The sequence below is a fragment of the Xenia sp. Carnegie-2017 genome, unplaced genomic scaffold (genome assembly GCF_021976095.1).
Source record: "Xenia sp. Carnegie-2017 unplaced genomic scaffold, XeniaSp_v1 HiC_scaffold_3, whole genome shotgun sequence".
NCBI lineage: Eukaryota > Metazoa > Cnidaria > Anthozoa > Malacalcyonacea > Xeniidae > Xenia > Xenia sp. Carnegie-2017.
In genome coordinates, this window is record NW_025813493.1 from 9736009 (window position 1) to 9754564 (window position 18556).

General features: G+C 34.6%; 1 protein-coding gene across 1 annotated transcript in view; it reads right to left on the minus strand.

Annotated features, from left to right (window-relative positions):
• Positions 1 to 267: 267 nt before the first annotated feature.
• LOC124454618 (cytosolic carboxypeptidase 1-like) overlaps positions 268 to 18556 on the minus strand; it is a 37130-nt gene continuing 18841 nt past the window's right edge. The window contains exons 18-28 of the mRNA XM_047005399.1: positions 18121 to 18198; positions 15628 to 15706; positions 15305 to 15537; positions 13986 to 14115; positions 12923 to 12994; positions 11029 to 11137; positions 9557 to 9686; positions 6400 to 6558; positions 3499 to 3675; positions 2720 to 2874; positions 268 to 422 (exon numbers count right to left, since the gene is read on the minus strand). Of these exons, the coding sequence (XP_046861355.1) occupies positions 341 to 422; positions 2720 to 2874; positions 3499 to 3675; positions 6400 to 6558; positions 9557 to 9686; positions 11029 to 11137; positions 12923 to 12994; positions 13986 to 14115; positions 15305 to 15537; positions 15628 to 15706; positions 18121 to 18198 (1404 nt within the window). The 3' untranslated portion in view covers positions 268 to 340. The remainder of the gene's footprint in view (positions 423 to 2719; positions 2875 to 3498; positions 3676 to 6399; positions 6559 to 9556; positions 9687 to 11028; positions 11138 to 12922; positions 12995 to 13985; positions 14116 to 15304; positions 15538 to 15627; positions 15707 to 18120; positions 18199 to 18556) is intronic.

Consider the following 18556-nt stretch of genomic DNA (forward strand, 5'->3'; position numbering starts at 1 on the left):
GACTTTGAAACTTGGTGCGTTTTATTTTCACGCTATAGGCATTAGAATAAAATAAAGTTGTCTTCTAGCTTGCACGAGTCCTTTAAGGAGATAGAATCTGCGCATGCGCTGTGCGCTGATCCTTTCTCCTTAAGTATTTACCCTACTATCCACAATGGATACTTATTTACCACACTATGCACGTTCGTTGCAGCGCATTTTTATCGCCAAGTCCATAATTTGAATCTCTGCACGAATTATTTTTATTAAGAATAACAAAAAACAAGATTTATAGAAAAGAATGCCATAATATTAAAAACATTTAATAATATACAATGCTGTATATATAAGCACTATTTCTTTAAACAAGCAACTGAGTGGCATAATCTTGACCTTCGTAAGGATAAGTGGCAACTGGAGCAAAAACATCACCTCTTGGTAATCTAAAGAAACAAATATGATCATTGCTAAGGATTTTATATTAGTAGCTAGAATTAGATTTTTCTTTGCAATATTGTCAACAACAATCTCTGTTGCGCGAGGAGTTTATAAATTTGTCAATTTTGTCAACATTCTCAACTATGAAACCATAACATTATAAGGTTACTGCGTGAAGGGTTTATAATTTTCCTAATTTTTTCTAAACAACTGTATAATATTGCAAAGTTACTTTGTGAAGGCTGTTCAACTTGCTCAATTGTTCAAACTATACAACTGTACAATACTACACCACATGCACTTGTTTTGTGAAGGCTGTACAATACTGCACACTTGCTTTGTGAAGGCTGTACAATATTGCACACTTGCTTTGTGAAGGCTGTACAATACTGCACACTTGCTTTGTGAAGGCTGTGCAATACTGCACACTTGTTGTGTGAAGGTTGTACAATACTGCACACTTGCTTTGTGAAGGCTGTACAATACTGCACACTTGTTGTGTGAAGGTTGTACAATACTGCACACTTGCTTTGTGAAGGCTGTACAATACTGCACACTTGCTTTGTGAAGGCTGTACAATACTGCACACTTCTTTTGTGAAGGCTGTACAATACTGCACACTTGTTGTGTGAAGGTTGTACAATACTGCACACTTGTTTTGTGAAGGTTGTACAATACTGCACACTTGTTTTGTGAAGGCTGTACAATATTGCACACTTGTTTTGTGAAGGCTGTACAATATTGCACACTTGTTGTGTGAAGGCTATACAACACTGCACACTTGTTTTGTGAAGGCTGTACAATACTCCACCCTTGTTGTGTGAAGGTTGTACAATACTGCACACTTGTTTTGTAAAGGCTGTACATTATTGCACACTTGTTTTGTGAAGGCTGTACAATACTGCACGCTTGCTTTGTGACGGCTGAAAAACTTGCCCAGTTTCTCTAAACGATACAACTGTACAATACTACAACACATGCACTTGTTTTGTGAAGGCTGTACAGCTTGTCAATTTTGTATAAACCATACAACTGTAACACTGCAAGGCTGCTTTGTGAAGGCTTAACAAACCAGCTCAATTTTGTCTTAATTACACAACTGTAACACTGCAAGCTTGTTCTGTGAAGAGAAAACAACTTGCGCAATTTATCTGTAGCTTTTATGCAAATGCAATGTGGCAAACAAACCAATTAAACACAACTTGAAACGATTAATTCAATTTCATGTTTCTCATTAAAAAACCACTTTCAATGGTCGTATTTTTAACTGTAGCACACAGTTTAATCATTGTAGAATGCTATAATTATTTTACAACAACATACAAGACTTTTGCAACAAATTCGTTGCAAGAACAGCGAAAGAATTTCACGGTTGGTGGAAATATTTATGGACACTAGAGTACGAAAGTATATTCTTACAATCCCATTTACCAAAAATCGTTTTTTGTTAACGTTAGATGGGATAGCTAGCAGTAAAATGAGTACAATCAGTAGACCTGTGAGTAGTAGTGTCTCATCATATCTAGCTTACAAATCACTAAGTTTGTTTGCCACAGATTGAACTAATACTTAACAAAAAACTTTTTGATAGGCAACTCTGTTACATTTTTTATCATACTTGTCATTATCGCCTGCCCCAGAGAAAAGGAACTCTTGCTATAGTGTGGGATATGCAACAGAATTAGTATAACGAACATTATACAGATGTGAACATTAGTATAATATCGAAAACATAGTTCAAAATACCAATAAATGCGGCGTTGTAGAATGCAGGCGCCTTCGAGTTCAACGATTTTAATGGTTTAATTGCCATGTATAATGTGCTAAAGTAAATGGTTTGAACCCAGGAGTATCGTTACATGTTTGTAAATGTAGATCGTCCAGGTTGGTATAGTCCTGAGAAGGACTGTTTTTGTTGTTGTTGACTGACGTTTCGACAACCTTAGCGGTAGTCATCTTCAGAGTGAAATGTATAATGTGCATTGACAAAAGCTTACATGAAGACTTTAACCTGTATAGCCGCAAAGTCACCATGGTGGGTTAATAAATAAAGTGCATAGGTTATGAATAAAAGTTGTTTACAAAGGGTGTTTCGAAGGTTAAAATGTTCTAATCATGGGCGTAGGAAGATCGATAATTGGGGGGAAGGCTCATATTCATATATTCTCATGATATAACTTAACTCCCAGAGCGTAAGGCACTGAAATCCATTGTTTTCAAAGGATTATGACATGAATACATAAATATGAGCCCCCCCCAAATTATCAATTTTCCTACGTCCATGGTTGTAATTAAAACCTACACAAGATCATTTTCGTCCGAGTCGAGTTCGTCCAAAGTAACATTCGAGGAAACGTCCAGTAATGCAGTGATACTTGCACTGTTTCCTAATTTTACTAATCCAGCACAGAAACATCGACCCATTTCCTCGAGTTCTTTCGTTCCAAGATGCATACCCTACCAAAAAAATACACAAGTGTTAAAGTAATCTGATCAAATGAGAGTAATTTTAAGGAGAAAAAGAATCCTTGAGATCGTAATAGGAAAAGTAAATAACGTTCTCAAGAAATTTCACTTTCACTAGTAACACAAAATCAATTTTATAGAAATAGTTGTTTTCAGAGAACAAATATTTTATCATTTGCAAGTTTTTCGTGAAAATCGGTGTCGAAACGTCTGTAGTCTTAAACAACGAATTATCTGAAACTGAAATCGACTTTATTATGAACGTTTGCATGTTTGTTTTTGCTTACTTCTTGTGGTGGTCTGTCGCTCATTTACATGTGTTAAAACCATGTTATAAATTTGCTTGTGCTTCAACTTAAATTTTTAATTATATGTTGAAATATAGCAAGTAAGTTGAACATTTTCAAGAATCAATACAAACAAAGAACACGATTATTAGGAAAGTACAGACCATTAATTCCTCAATTTACATAGAAGCTATAGGTTCTGTAACTCCAGAAATAATACGACGAAACTATATTTGATTACAGTGTTAGATTTTTTTAATGAAAAATTTTTTCACTCTTTTAAGGCACTTTAAGAGCTAAACCTCTGAGAAACGGAACGCAGCCATACCTTGTATGGTCCTTGATCAGCTCCACAGTAAGTACTTTCCATAGTGTAACTTCTAGAAATATCAAACTCACGCCACACGACAACTCTGGCCGTAGTCTCTTTTGAAGTCGCAACATCAAAATTGCAATTTTGATAAGTGAATGATGGTGCAATGGAGTGAAGAATTCTCGGTAACGTCTGAACGCAGAACAAACGTTGATCAACACAGTCAAATAAATTGTTTTGTTATGCAGATCAACGAAATAAACACACAGTCAAACAAATTGTTTTGTTATGCATATCAACGAAATAAACACACAGTCGAACAAATTGTTTTGTTATGCATATCAACGAAATAAACACACAGTCGAACAAATTGTTTTGTTATGCATATCAACGAAATAAACACACAGTCGAACAAATTGTTTTGTTATGCATATCAACGAAATAAACACACAGTCAAACAAATTGTTTTGTTATGCAGATCAACGAAATAAACACACAGTCAAACAAATTGTTTTGTTATGCATATCAACGAAATAAACACACAGTCGAACAAATTATTTTGTCATGCAGATCAACGAAATAAACACACAGTCAAACAAATTGTTTTGTTATGCATATCAACGAAATAAACACACAGTCAAACAAATTGTTTTGTTATGCATATCAACGAAATAAACACACAGTCGAACAAATTGTTTTGTTATGCATATCAACGAAATAAACACACAGTCGAACAAATTGTTTTGTTATGCATATCAACGAAATAAACACACAGTCAAACAAATTGTTTTGTTATGCATATCAACGAAATAAACACACAGTCAAACAAATTGTTTTGTTATGCATATCAACGAAATAAACACACAGTCAAACAAATTATTTTGTCATGCAGATCAACGAAATAAATATGTTTGTCAATATAGTTGTTGCATTTCCATTTTCACGAGAGAAATAAAAAAGATTTGGACTAATTGATAACATTGTTGCTCATAAATAAATACAAATATCTATCACACATGCGCAGTAAGGCTAATGATGACTTTTCGCCAATTGCACTGCCATTTCTTGGAGTGAAATTTCTATTATTTCATTACCAAAAGTAGAAACGCTGATGGATGACTTGACGTAAATGGTAAAAAATAGGTTTGAGTGCTCGAAACCTGTTGTAATAATTGCTTTTTGTATCATATTATAGGTATCTCTATGTATGCATGCATCAATCGAGTACCTCTCTATCACTCTTTACATCTTATATATGATCACTATATTTAAGTATGTATTCATTGACCTAAAGGTATGGCCTAGCTAGCCTTGATAATTTGAGGGTTTTTCATATATGCATGTTATAATCCGCAGGAAACATTTGATTTCAAAACAACTTCACGAATATTTCCCCCCCCCCGACTTATAATTTGAGACAACCGTAAAATATTTATAAATTGATTACATGTCTGCACTAACTGTCATCGCTTTTGATTGATGCATCGCGAGGTAAACATCCATCGACTTCATGGCAGATAAAAACAGTTTCAATAAAACTTATCACAAGCTATAATCAGTATAACGGTTATACTGGGGGTCTCCAAACTACGGCCCGCGGGCCAGATGCGGCCCGTTGTGCCTCTCAATCCGGCCCGCAGAGGCACTTAAGAAAAAATAATATTATTATTAAACAAAATAAACTTTGTGCAGAAAGTTCACGTTATGTCGCAAGCCAACTAGCAAGAGTGGCTTACGTCAATTTTTCTCCCAACTTCCTACTTTCGTTTCAAGCACATTGCGAAATTTAAAAAGCTGAAGGATAACGTGGAAATTTTTTATATTCCTCGGCCCTCAACATGCTGGATGAAAGTTCATGTGGCCCTCTGGCTGTAAAGTTTGGAGACCCCTGGTATAACCAGTTGATGTCTTGTTATCTATGGTTTATGTGTAAGCTATTTTCTTTTTGTCCAGGATGTAATGCCTGTAGTTGAGTTATTGCTTCTTTGCTTTTATGCATGATGGTATAACCAGTTGATGTTTTGTTATCTATGGTTTATGTGTAAGCTATTTTCTTTTTGTCCAGGATGTAATGCCTGTAGTTGAGTTATTGCTTCTTTGCTTTTATGCATGATGGATCACGCCTGGCAGAAAACTGTCATTGAGGTAAAGAGTTTGAAAATGTATGTATGTATAATTGTAAAAATGTATGTATAATTATGCATGATGGATCACGCCTGGCAGAAAACTGTCATTGAGGTAAAGAGTTTGAAAATGTATGTATGTATAATTGTAAAAATGTATGTATAATTATGCATGATGGATCACGCCTGGCAGAAAACTGTCATTGAGGTAAAGAGTTTGAAAATGTATTTCGCATTTGTTGAAACAAGCTGAAGACGGACAACATGCCAATAGTATAAGACTGAACTGATGCGCAGTCCACTTGACCAACTAATGGATGCATACCCATCAACAGGATATGCCTGCACTGCATTGAGAGAACTAATTCGCTCGATCACAACTTATTAGAAAAATGATCTAAGCATGCGCAGTCCACTCGACCAACTAATGGATGCATACCCATCAACAGGATATGCCTACACTGCATTGAGAGAACTAATTCGCTCGATCACAACTTATTAGAAAAATCATCTAAGCATGCGCAGTCCACTCGATCAACTAATGGATGCATACCCATGAACAGGATATGCCTACACTGCATTGAGAGAACTAATTCGCTCGATCACAACTTATTAGAAAAATCATCTAAGCATGCGCAGTCCTCTTGACCAAATGTTACAGTTCATGTTACAGTTCATAGTTGTGGCAGCAACCAGCTGGATCTACTTGTACCAATTTTGGACTTAGTAGCTGGGTCAGAAATAATTAGAGAAATCGTCTAAGCTCATTTGCTATAATAGATAAAATACTTACCCTAAAACTTGCTTCTTGTGTTTTTGCTTCTTCGACATTAGATGAATCGGATTCTGAGCCCGAAGTAACTATAGTAACCGGCAGGTCAGCGGTTGAATTACGACAACCGTACATGAAAATGTTCTTTTTTCGGGAATGACCATGGAAATCACAAAACACCTAAAAGTGTGAGCGAAAAAAACATGAATTTCTCACCTTTTGAAAAACTGACTGGAAGAGCATATTTAATAAACGAAAAATAATTCAATCTACCTTTCCGACGGTAAACACACGTATCAAAAATACGATATCAAAGTACAAAATTCGGACAGCACATAGTGTTGTTTTTGTAGAATAGTGACAATAAAGTAGAAATAAGATGCTCTTGGGGAATCGGACAGTACATAGTGTTGTTTATGTAGAATAGTGACAATAAAGTAGAAAGAAGATGCTCTTGGGGCATTTGTATATCTTCTTTTAGAAATACAGAACGATTTATAAAGGCAAAAGGTGCAAGAGAGAATAAAAACCATTTCCCGTCAAATCAAAGGAGAGCTTGAATATGACATGCAATATGCAGATACGAGAAAGTTATAGAGAAACATAAGAAACATCTCTAACGTTGTCACGGATTTTACGAGTGCCGTAACAAAGTATTGGTGAGTTTCTCAAAACAAGCTTAAGAAGACAAAGAGCATGCCAAAAATATATAATTGAAAACTTGCTCAGCGCATCTACAAGCACCAATTTCAGAGCACGCTCTGTCACAAATGAATTGAGAATGAACATGAGCATGCTGGTCAACTCTACAAACTCTCCAAGTTCATGGTAATGGAAACGACCATAGGGATACACTAGTAGCCATTATGGAGTAAATAGGTCGCTCAGTCACAAATTTTTCGATAAATCATCTGCGCATGCGCGGTTTGCTTGAATATGCGCAGTCAAATTGACCAGCTGCCCAAATTCATTGTCATGTCAACGACTAACTTCATCTACTAGAACCAATTTTGAATTAAACAGCATACTTAGTTGTATGATGATTGCGCAGTCCGCTCGACTAATTGTTCATAGTTATGGCAACGACTAACTATATGTACTTGCTCTACATTTGTGGCAATTAGCTCACATAGTGGCAAATTATCAAAGAAATAAGCTGGGCATGCGCAGTAGTGACATTAATTATACCACAATTTTCGTAAGCCTTTGAATTTTGGTATATAAATATAAAGCCAATACTAGGTATAGTAGATGTCAACTAGCAGTGGAAGCTGGGTGCGATATAGTATGCAGTGGCTTAGGGGCCCACACTTCGGTGGCGACCGCACTCTCCCTGCGTACCCCGAGCAAAGCCTATCGCAGGTGATCTCGGGGTCTGATGGGCGGAAGCTTGCTATTGCATCTCCCAAGTAGGATAGCGTGGAGGGGCCGAAATCTCCTACCGAAACGTTAACATGCGGCGTTCTAGTGCCTTACGCTTAAGAAGGTATCGGGAAGCATGGACCGAAAACGGGGTTTTTTGCTTTCGAATTTTATCTTTTCGTTCTTCTCATAAAGATTTCTTGTCATAGAAGAAACTAGAACATCCAAAGATACAGCAAAGATTCAAACAACTTTTGCCTTTATGACTTGAAATTTAAACCAACTCTAAACATGTTTACACGTTTTTACTTGTTACCTTTTTACAATGTAACTTTTTTATAACTCTTTCGTGATGAACGAGAGCCTCCTTATACAATATCACCCTCTCATCATGAAAGCAATCATCCATGGGCTTCATGAAAAAAAGGTATTATCTACTTTTTTATAATAGTTTTTACAAAGATAACATTTAATAAGCGAAGCCATTTGTATCGTCTAAATTGAACCCTAATGTCATAAAAATTTTAATTCATTTTGGATGATAAATTTCTTTGTATCTTACATTACTTTCATGATTAAATCTAGAAAGTAACTTCACTTTTCGAGAAATTTTGCGATTAAACAGAACACTTTTCGGATTCAAAGGACTTCTTTCTGATCACATAAAGAAAGCCGTCCAATTTATTACGTACATGCATGTAGCATGTATTTTGTTGGCAGAAACTCCCCCTATCAAAGAATATCCAGACCCGATTTTAGCTCGAAGCCAAGCTCGTACAAACGAGCCAACCACGAAGAAATCTTTCTATCATGCGATTATTGAAATTTATAGATTATAGTGAAATTTTCGCCGAAGATATAGAACAATTTCAAACGCTTCAAGACAATCACTTAATTTGCATAAAAATTTCTTACGAAGGAACTAGGTTCGTTGTTTACGTTTTTTTTCCTTTTGAAGGAATTGTAATAAACTTGCTTAGATATTTATTAAGTTGCTTGACGGGAATATTGTCCACGCTTTAAAAGCCATGTTTCGACGATGAACAAAAAATTACCGAAGAAATACAATGTCCTGCTGTTTGTATCATTTTCCTTACATTTATATTGAATTCGCTCGTGGAGAGTGTCTTCATAAATTGCAAAGCCATTGATAAATGAAATAAAAAAAGATTGTTTTTGTTTTCTTTAATTTTCATACTGTTCACAGTTCGTGATAAAACTTGATATGCATTTTGTCACTAGTGAAAAAAAATGATATATCCAATCAGAATGCAGATACGACGTTTTTCACTAGTGAAGAAAATGATATATCCAATCAGAATGCAGATACGACGTTTTTCACTAGTGAAAAAAATGATATATCCAATCAGAATGCAGATACGACGTTTTTCACTAGTGAAGAAAATGATATGTCCAATCAGGTGCTCGGAAATTATAGGCATATGATTTTTAAATCACCGTTTTGTTGCGCATAAATTTCAATACTCGTATGATAAGATTGTATCACAGCCATTGATCACAACTAATGCAATAACTAAATAAATAATAGTTAATTAATCCAACAAATCAACTAGAATCCAATAACCGAAAAGGTGCCGTACCATCCAAAATCATACAACTCGCAAATGGACGGAAGTTTTGCTTCTACGTCACAAGTGATTTAAGGTCAATGCTGTCATCCATTATAAATTCAGGTAAAACAGAATTTGTCCATCATAAAATAGTGAATTTTAAGGGTAATGATGATAATGCTTTGTTAATGTCACACATGCTTCAGGGAAAATCATATAATTATCAATGTGTTGCATAAACATACCAGAGGTTTCCGGTGCATGGTCTGTAAATACAACAATAATCCTTTAGCATGATAGATAGTAGGGTACAAAGTAGGATCAGGGTCCATCCACTGTCTGTTGAGATCAGATCCAGAGAGAGAGCAACGATGGCTACGGAAAAGCGCGATAAACAATACATACAAGCATGACATTCATTATTAAGTTACATATTTATGAGTGACTAGATTAAAGTAAATGGTTTGAACCCGGGAGTATCGTTACATGTTTGTAGATGTAGATCGTCCAGGTTAGTATTGTCCTGAGAAGGACTGTTTTTGTTCATTTTGACACTGAAGATGACTACCGCTAAGGTTGTCGAAATGTCTGTCAACAACAACAAAAACAGTCCTTCTCAGGACTATACCAACCTGGACGATCTACATCTACAAACATGTAGTGACTAGATTGTTTGATCAATTTTTTAGAGAAATTATCTTAGCATTTGCAGTGGAAGCTTGGTGCCTATTCGATCGTCACAGCGACTTAGGAGTGCGTGACTCTAGGCGTACCACCTCAGTGATCTGATGGGTTGAATTTTGTAAGGTGAACATACCCACGCGGATAGTATCTCCCACCAAAACGTAACATGCGACGCTGTAGAGCTCAAATCTCAAATATTTGGAAGCATGGTTCAATTCTCATTTCATCGCAAAAATAAAATACGAATACTGCAAGATTTCAACCAATTTCTGCATTTTTGACTTATAATTTAAGTCAACCATGTTTACAAATATTCCGCGAACTGTAAACATTTTTACAGTTTAACTTTCTCGTTTACTGTTTCGTGTATCACGAGAAGGGCCGCCACAGGCTTTATGGCATGATTTATCTGCATGCTTTCCATGTTTCATTTCATGTTGAAAGGATTGAGTCCAATGGACTTTAAAGTTTTCGCGATGATAACATTTAATAGGCCAAGAAATTGGTAAAATGATTGAGTCAAATAGACTTTAAAGTTTTCACAATGATAACATTTAATAAGCCAAGAAATTGGTAAAATGATTGAGTCCAATAGACTTTAAAGTTTTCACAATGATTACATTTAATAGGCCAAGATATTGGTAAAATGATTGAGTCCAATGGACTTTAAAGTTTTCACAATGATAACATTTAATAAGCCAAGAAATTGGTAAAATGATTGAGTCCAATGGACTTTAAAGTTTTCACAATTATAATATTTAATAGGCCAAGAAATTGGTAAAATGATTGAGTCCAATAGACTTTAAAGTTTTCACAATGATTACATTTAATAGGCCAAGATATTGGTAAAAGGATTGAGTCCAATGGACTTTAAAGTTTTCACAATGATAACATTTAATAAGCCAAGAAATTGGTAAAATGATTGAGTCCAATAGACTTAAAAGTTTTCACAATGATTACATTTAATAGGCTAAGAAATTGATAAATATTATGTTAAGTTTTCAAAGGTTCATATAACTAAACCATCACTTACCAGCCATTGATTACACCATCCGGGTTAAGCATCGGAATGATTTTAAAAATGTACATTTCCCTGAGCATTTTCGCCGTTATTTTGTTACTCAGCAGAAAATCAAACACGCCTACATAACAAGATGCATAAAGGTCTGAGAGAATTATTTAGATCCATTCAGACGAGGTTAAAGTTTCAAAGACCTAAGACCATGTTGGATTCTTTTTACGAACTTTTAATTCCAGATGGAAAATAAAATGAACTCGCAACGTTTTTTGTTACAAGACTCAGAGACTCTAGAACATATAAATCATCCGCGCATGCGCAGTCTCCTTGAGCATGCGCAGACGAATTGACCAGCTGCCCAAATTCATGGCAACGACCATTGAGCTCTATTAAATTACCTGGAGGGGAAAAGGGGTCTGGACACGGGTGTCAAAAACATGGATGCCACAAGGAAATTTTGGGTGAAAAACTTCCACTTAAAAAATTATTTTTATCATTCACTCCCCCCTGTGGCTGAACTTAAATTGAGTACTAGACAACTGACTAAGTATTGTATGTAAACTGTAAGACAATTTTTTTTGGGTTTGGTGATCAAGTTCTTTTTATTTCGAAACGCGGGTGTGAAGTACTTGTTATGTTTAACGAATCTGTGCAAAATTGCGGAGTTGAAGGACGCGTATTCTTACGACGAAAAATGTAATGACTCTTTTGACTTTTGATGATTTTTGACTTGGTTTGCCGAATCCCGATTGCTCATTACATGACAGTCCTGTCATCTACTTTCTTGTTCAGCAATCTAGATTCTATGGTCAACTTTCTTTACTATTGCTGAGAATTGTTGCACCTAAATAATAACTAGCAGGATATTTTCCCATTATATTATTATGCAGTTTTTTACTATACCTGAAGTAAAAGTAGTGGCGATATGTTTATAACTCTTGTGTTATATAAATTGTCGACAAACCATAAAAATTGAAAATAAAGGATTTATTACACGATTCATTGAGTTTTCGTTTTGTAGTTTTTCTTTGATACAGGACTACACATTTTACTAATTTAATCAACCTCAACACAAATTGTGTTGTTTTGATCGTCATGTTAATTTGTTATCAAACAAAATGAGCTTCTGCTACTTTTTAGCCTGCTAAAGAAAGTTTTGAAATAAAGAAGAGAGGATGTGAAAATCATTGACAAAACACCAAGTACAAACCATCGAATATAAGCATCAACTGTAATGATAAAAGATAAATTAAAATGAAAAAAGTATTAAAGAAAATGAAGCGAAAAAAGCGATTGCAAAAAAGCGAAAAAGCAACTGTAAAAAAGCGACGGCATTAAATTGTAAAAGCAATACGTAAATTCGTAAAAATTATATTCTTTCTTTCCTACAGGTGCATTGAAAACTTTTCATTTGCTGTACTATTTTGGCACGCAGGTACCGCACAATATTTTGGCATTTTAGAAAGAAAGTTTTGAAATATAAGACTTGTTGTTACGACGGCGCAGTAAAAATATGAAATTTAAATATATTCCGGGGGAGTGCAAAACTTTTCATTGAAAGAGGCCACGTCATTTCCCCCCAAAATTTCCCATATTTGGTATGACGGCATCCATGTTTTTGATACCCGGCCGCGCGTTAATAAAATATAGTAATTTGGGTGTGGATTTCCCGTCCAAGTAATTACTATACAGGTCAGTGGCAACGACTAACTTCATCTACTAGAATCAATTTTGAAGTCAAAAGCATACTAAGTAGCATGATCTGCGCATGTGCTAGACCGTGTGCAATCCATTCGACTAATGCTTCATAGTCATGGCAACGACTAATTATATAATGATTAATAGATTCTGATGGTGTTGACCATACACTCATTGAAGCAGCAATCACGCATTGACTTTTTCAACCAACCTTTCATTACCCAGCTTGCATTGCTTTCCCCAGGATGGACTCGCGAGGTGAGGAAAATGTATGAACGAGTGTCTGGAAAGTAAAGTAATAAAAGAATTCAATACAAAACACCAAAAGACGAGATTTTCGTAGCGTAGAGTTCAACTCGAACTTCGGTAAGACAAAGAGTTAGATAAATTTCACGCCTATAGGGAACTGGGACAATTTGAATTACGTAATCATATAGTTAATGAATGTTTTTATGCAGTGCGGTAATTGAAATTAAATGAAGATCATATCTTCATATAGTTAATCACGTGTAGATTTGAATTACGTAATCATATAGTTAATCATTCGTAGTGTACAATCACGTGAGTAAGGGGTATTTAGAGACTATATTCGAGAGGGATGGGTAGTAATTTCGAGAGTTTAGTCGAGTACACATATCTGTAGGTAAAAAGGTGATTAATAAAATAAATCAAACTTGTGAGTGTGTTGGCCATCAACTTAGCTTCTATAGCGTTCCCAACAACGCCATTAATAACAACATTTCACATTTGTATTCAAATGAAACAGTTGTAGTGTATACGTATCTTTAGAAGATGGCAAAAAACATAGGTTGTTCATCATAAAATGAGAAGCAGAAACACGTCACATGTCACAGAAACACGTCGCATGTCACAGAAACACGTCACATGTGATATTTAACAATTTGTTTGATTTCTCAATACGTGAAACAAGTCGATTGATTAATAAATGTTTTATCATAAAAAAATCGGAAATTGCTTTTACGCGAATAATAAATTCCGTTTACCTTCCTTTAAGGTTGGAGAAGTAATTGTCACTACGTAACGTTTACCTTCCTTTAAGGTTGGAGAAGTAATTGTCACTACGTAACGTTTACCTTCCTTTAAGGTTGGAGAAGTAATCGTCACTACGTAACGTTTACCTTCCTTTAAGGTTGGAGAAGTAATCGTCACTACGTAACGTTTACCTTCCTTTAAGGTTGGAGAAGTAATTGTCACTACGTAACGTTTACCTTCCTTTAAGGTTGGAGAAGTAATCGTCACTACGTAATGTTTACCTTCCTTTAAGGTTGGAGAAGTAATCGTCACTACGTAACACGGATTTCCGGAAAGCGAATCACATAAAACTTGCCGCTCATAGAAAATTTTTCTGGAATCCAGTCGATTTTCATGTCTTTCCAAGTGGTTCTGAACAAAAAAATTATGTGGTCATCTTCAATCTTTTCACCATTCAATCAACTTAAAGATGGAGAGGGCAGTACTAAACAAAGATTATACTTTTTACTCTTGTCGAATGAAATTTAAAATAAAGAAATTTCAGCCTTCCAAGTGCAGCAAACCATTTAAAAACGAATTTAGATAATTACGTGATACAGCACTGAATAATAAATTTTCCCTACGTAAATTGTACCATAATTTACAACAAAGAAGCGACAGCAAGAAGGGCCTAAAGGGGCCTAAAGAACATTAATTGTCCCAAAAAGTATTCTTAAAACAGATACGCTGCTGTTGTAATCAATATATATCCTGAAAATCACCAAGACCAACAGGCGTGTACACAAATAAGTCAAAGTGCAGAACGAGCTTCCCTTCAGGGTGTATCAAGAAAAGTTAATCAATTTAAAAATGTCTAGAAAACTATTATTTCAGCGGTGAAAGTTTTAACTTTCTGTACCTTAAGTTGAACATAAGGTTTTCTAGAAAACTATTATTTCAGCGGTGAAAGCTTCAACTGTCTATACCTTAAGTTGAACATAAAGTTTACTGTGAAACCTGTCAAAATTGGACGTTTGTGTCTTTCACTCCATTTTCATGTAACTTTTTCTTATTTAACACTGAATACATGCATGAGTGATTGCTTGAATGAACTAACTACCAATGAAAAATTAACTTTGAATAGACAACAAATTTGGCGAGAATGCATGGAGAAACGTCAAAAACGTCCAATTTACGCACGATACGCGTTTAACTTAATGTTTATCAAATTTCCTAAAATTTTAGCACAAACCACAACAGAGTTCAAAATTTCATCTCAATGAATTAAATTAAATTTTAAACATTTCATTTTCTTTGCGCAAGCGGTTAAAATCGAGGCTTTTTACAAACTGCTCCACCGGTTTTCCTGGAGATTAATTTTTTTGATCGTTTTTACTTTTAGATAAACCAGACGATGCCAAAATACATCGGCGTCGACAAATTTTTTGCGAACTTTTGCTGCAATTGTAGTTTCCTGGACATTTTAAAAGTGTCTAACAAATTTTTTGCGAACTTTTGCTGCAATGATAGTTTCCTGGACATTTTAAAAGTGTCTAAATAATAACTTTGATACACCATTTTGTAGCTAGCTAATTGTTAACCCAGCGGTCTTATTTCTTACCTGGAGAAGTGAAAAGGAGTAAGGATAATGGTAAGCAAGGTAACAACTGTCATCAGCATGCGTGAAATTTATAGTAAACGTTAATGTATAGTAGTATCCTTCTTTTTCGGCATTACGACCTGGGCAAGATCGTTTGTAACGATTCTTATAGTAGCAAATATCTGTTCCAGTTCGTATCCATCCTGGATCACCATCTTCTGCATCTTTACATGAATACAGGACAGGTTGCATACCTTAAGATGGTAAAACATGAAGTGGCATTATATAATAAAAATAATAAAGGCCGTGTTCGCATTAGCCAGTGCCACGATTCATAAACTCACCAAAGTTGAATTGGCTATTTACTTTTTCACAGTTGATAATGTTGAACTTGTAAGGTACATCTTTCTCCATATTTCTCACCTAGAATAATAATTCGTAATCCACTGAAGGTATCTTCATTGAAACATAAACACAGTCAACTTTCGTTCAAGCAGACCGTGATGTAGTGTTCGTAATGGCGGGAGATTCCATATAATATCCCAGGTTAGGTTGTAGCTATATTGTTTTAACACTTTGAATCGCACTTCTAAAATATTTAGTTTATTTTAACTTTATAAGTCACATTTACTGTAAAATTATGTTTCTTTCCATTAACTTCACCATTCTTTGACTATAATATAGTGCTCAATGAAAAATAAATCCTGCATGGATGGGTGTCCGTTGTAAAAGAAGAAGAGCAATGAAGTTGTTTGTTCTGTTTTACAGAAGAGCAATGACGATGTTTGTTGTGTTTTAAAGAAGAGCAATGACGATGTTTGTTGTATTTTAAAGAAGAGCAATGAAGATGTTTGTTGTGTTTTAAAGAAGAGCAATGAAGATGTTTGTTGTATTTTAAAGAAGAGCAATGACGATGTTTGTTGTGTTTTAAAGAAGAGCAATGAAGATGTTTGTTGTGTTTTAAAGAAGAGCAATGAAGATGTTAGTTGTGTTTTAAAGAAGAGCAATGACGATGTTAGTTGTGTTTTAAAGAAGAGCAATGAAGATGTTTGTTGTGTTTTAAAGAAGAGCAATGACGATGTTTGTTGTGTTTTAAAGAAGAGCAATGAAGATGTTTGTTGTGTTTTAAAAAAAGCAATGAAGATGTTTGTTGTGTTTTAAAGAAGAGCAATGAAGATGTTTGTTGTGTTTTAAAAAAAGCAATGAAGATGTTTGTTGTGTTTTAAAGAAGAGCAATGAAGATGTTTGTTGTGTTTTAAAGAAGAGCAATGAAGATGTTAGTTGTGTTTTAAAGAAGAGCAATGACGATGTTAGTTGTGTTTTAAAGAAGAGCAATGAAGATGTTTGTTGTGTTTTAAAGAAGAGCAATGACGAAGTTTGTTGTGTTTTAAAAAGAGCAATGACGATGTTTGTTGTGTGTTTAAAAAAAAGCAATGACGATGTTTGTTGCGTTTTAAAGAAGAGCAATGACGAAGTTTGTTGTGTTTTAAAAAAGAGCAATGACGATGTTTGTTGTGTTTTAAAAAAGAGCAATGAAGATGTTTGTTGTGTTTTAAAGAAGAGCAATGACGATGTTTGTTGCGTTTTAAAGAAGAGCAATGAAGATGTTTGTTGTGTTTTAAAGAAGAGCAATGACGAAGTTTGTTGTGTTTTAAAAAAGAGCAATGACGATGTTTGTTGTGTGTTTAAAAAAAAGCAATGACGATGTTTGTTGTGTTTTAAAGAAGAGCAATGAAGATGTTTGTTGTGTTTTAAAAAGAGCAATGACGATGTTTGTTGTGTTTTAAAAAAGAGCAATGAAGATGTTTGTTGTGTTTTAAAGAAGAGCAATGAAGATGTTTGTTGTGTTTTAAAGAAGAGCAATGAAGATGTTTGTTGCGTTTTAAAGAAGAGCAATGACGAAGTTTGTTGTGTTCTAAAGAAGAGCAATGACGATGTTTGTTGTGTTTTAAAGAAGAGCAATGACGATGTTAGTTGTGTTTTAAAAAAGAGTAATGACGATGTTTGTTGTGTTTTAAAAAAAGCAATGAAGATGTTTGTTGTGTTTTAAAGAAGAGCAATGAAGATGTTTGTTGCGTTTTAAAGAAGAGCAATGACGAAGTTTGTTGTGTTTTAAAGAAGAGCAATGACGAAGTTTGTTGTGTTTTAAAGAAGAGCAATGACGAAGTTTGTTGTGTTCTAAAGAAGAGCAATGACGATGTTTGTTGTGTTTTAAAAAAAGCAATGAAGATGTTTGTTGTGTTTTAAAGAAGAGCAATGAAGATGTTTGTTGTGTTTTAAAGAAGAGCAATGACGAAGTTTGTTGTGTTTTAAAGAAGAGCAATGACGAAGTTTGTTGTGTTTTAAAGAAGAGCAATGACGATGTTTGTTGTGTTTTAAAGAAGAGCAATGACGAAGTTTGTTGTGTTCTAAAGAAGAGCAATGACGATGTTTGTTGTGTTTTAAAGAAGAGCAATGACGATGTTAGTTGTGTTTTAAAAAAGAGTAATGACGATGTTTGTTGTGTTTTAAAAAAAGCAATGAAGATGTTTGTTGTGTTTTAAAGAAGAGCAATGAAGATGTTTGTTGTGTTTTAAAGAAGAGCAATGAAGATGTTTGTTGTGTTTTAAAGAAGAGCAATGAAGATGTTTGTTGTGTTTTAAAAAAGAGCAATGACGATGTTTGTTGTGTTTTAAAGAAGAGCAATGAAGATGTTTGTTGTGTTTTAAAGAAGAGCAATGACGATGTTTGTTGTGTTTTAAAAAAGCAATGAAGATGTTTGCTGTGTTTTAAAGAAGAGCAATGAAGATGTTTGTTGTGTTTTATTTTAGTTAGATGTTAGTTAATCACATTCTTACTTCAAAGTAGAACCATTGATGATGAATTTTGCAGTTGATATCTGAATTTAAAATGAGATCGTATTCTCGTTCATTTATCTAAACAAAATATAACCATGCACTCACAGTGATCGATATGTACATAGCATTTACATATAAAGTTATATGGATATTATGATCTAATATGATGATAAGTTCCTTCTATTTAATAATTATCAATGACCTAGAACCCAGTCTACTAGATATATGACTCCGTCAAAATTCTTTGGTTGCAAGTGAGGCAAGCCGCCATATTGAAAGGCGGCAAAACTGAAGACATTTACGACAAAATCTGCTTTTCCTGAGTTGATGTACTGCTGCAAAGTGGGTAGATAGTCTGGGTTCGATTTTTAAAAAGTTTGATAGGATTGGTTTTAAAACTTTCTTTTGACTTATTTTTCATTTCGAGTTTTGCTTT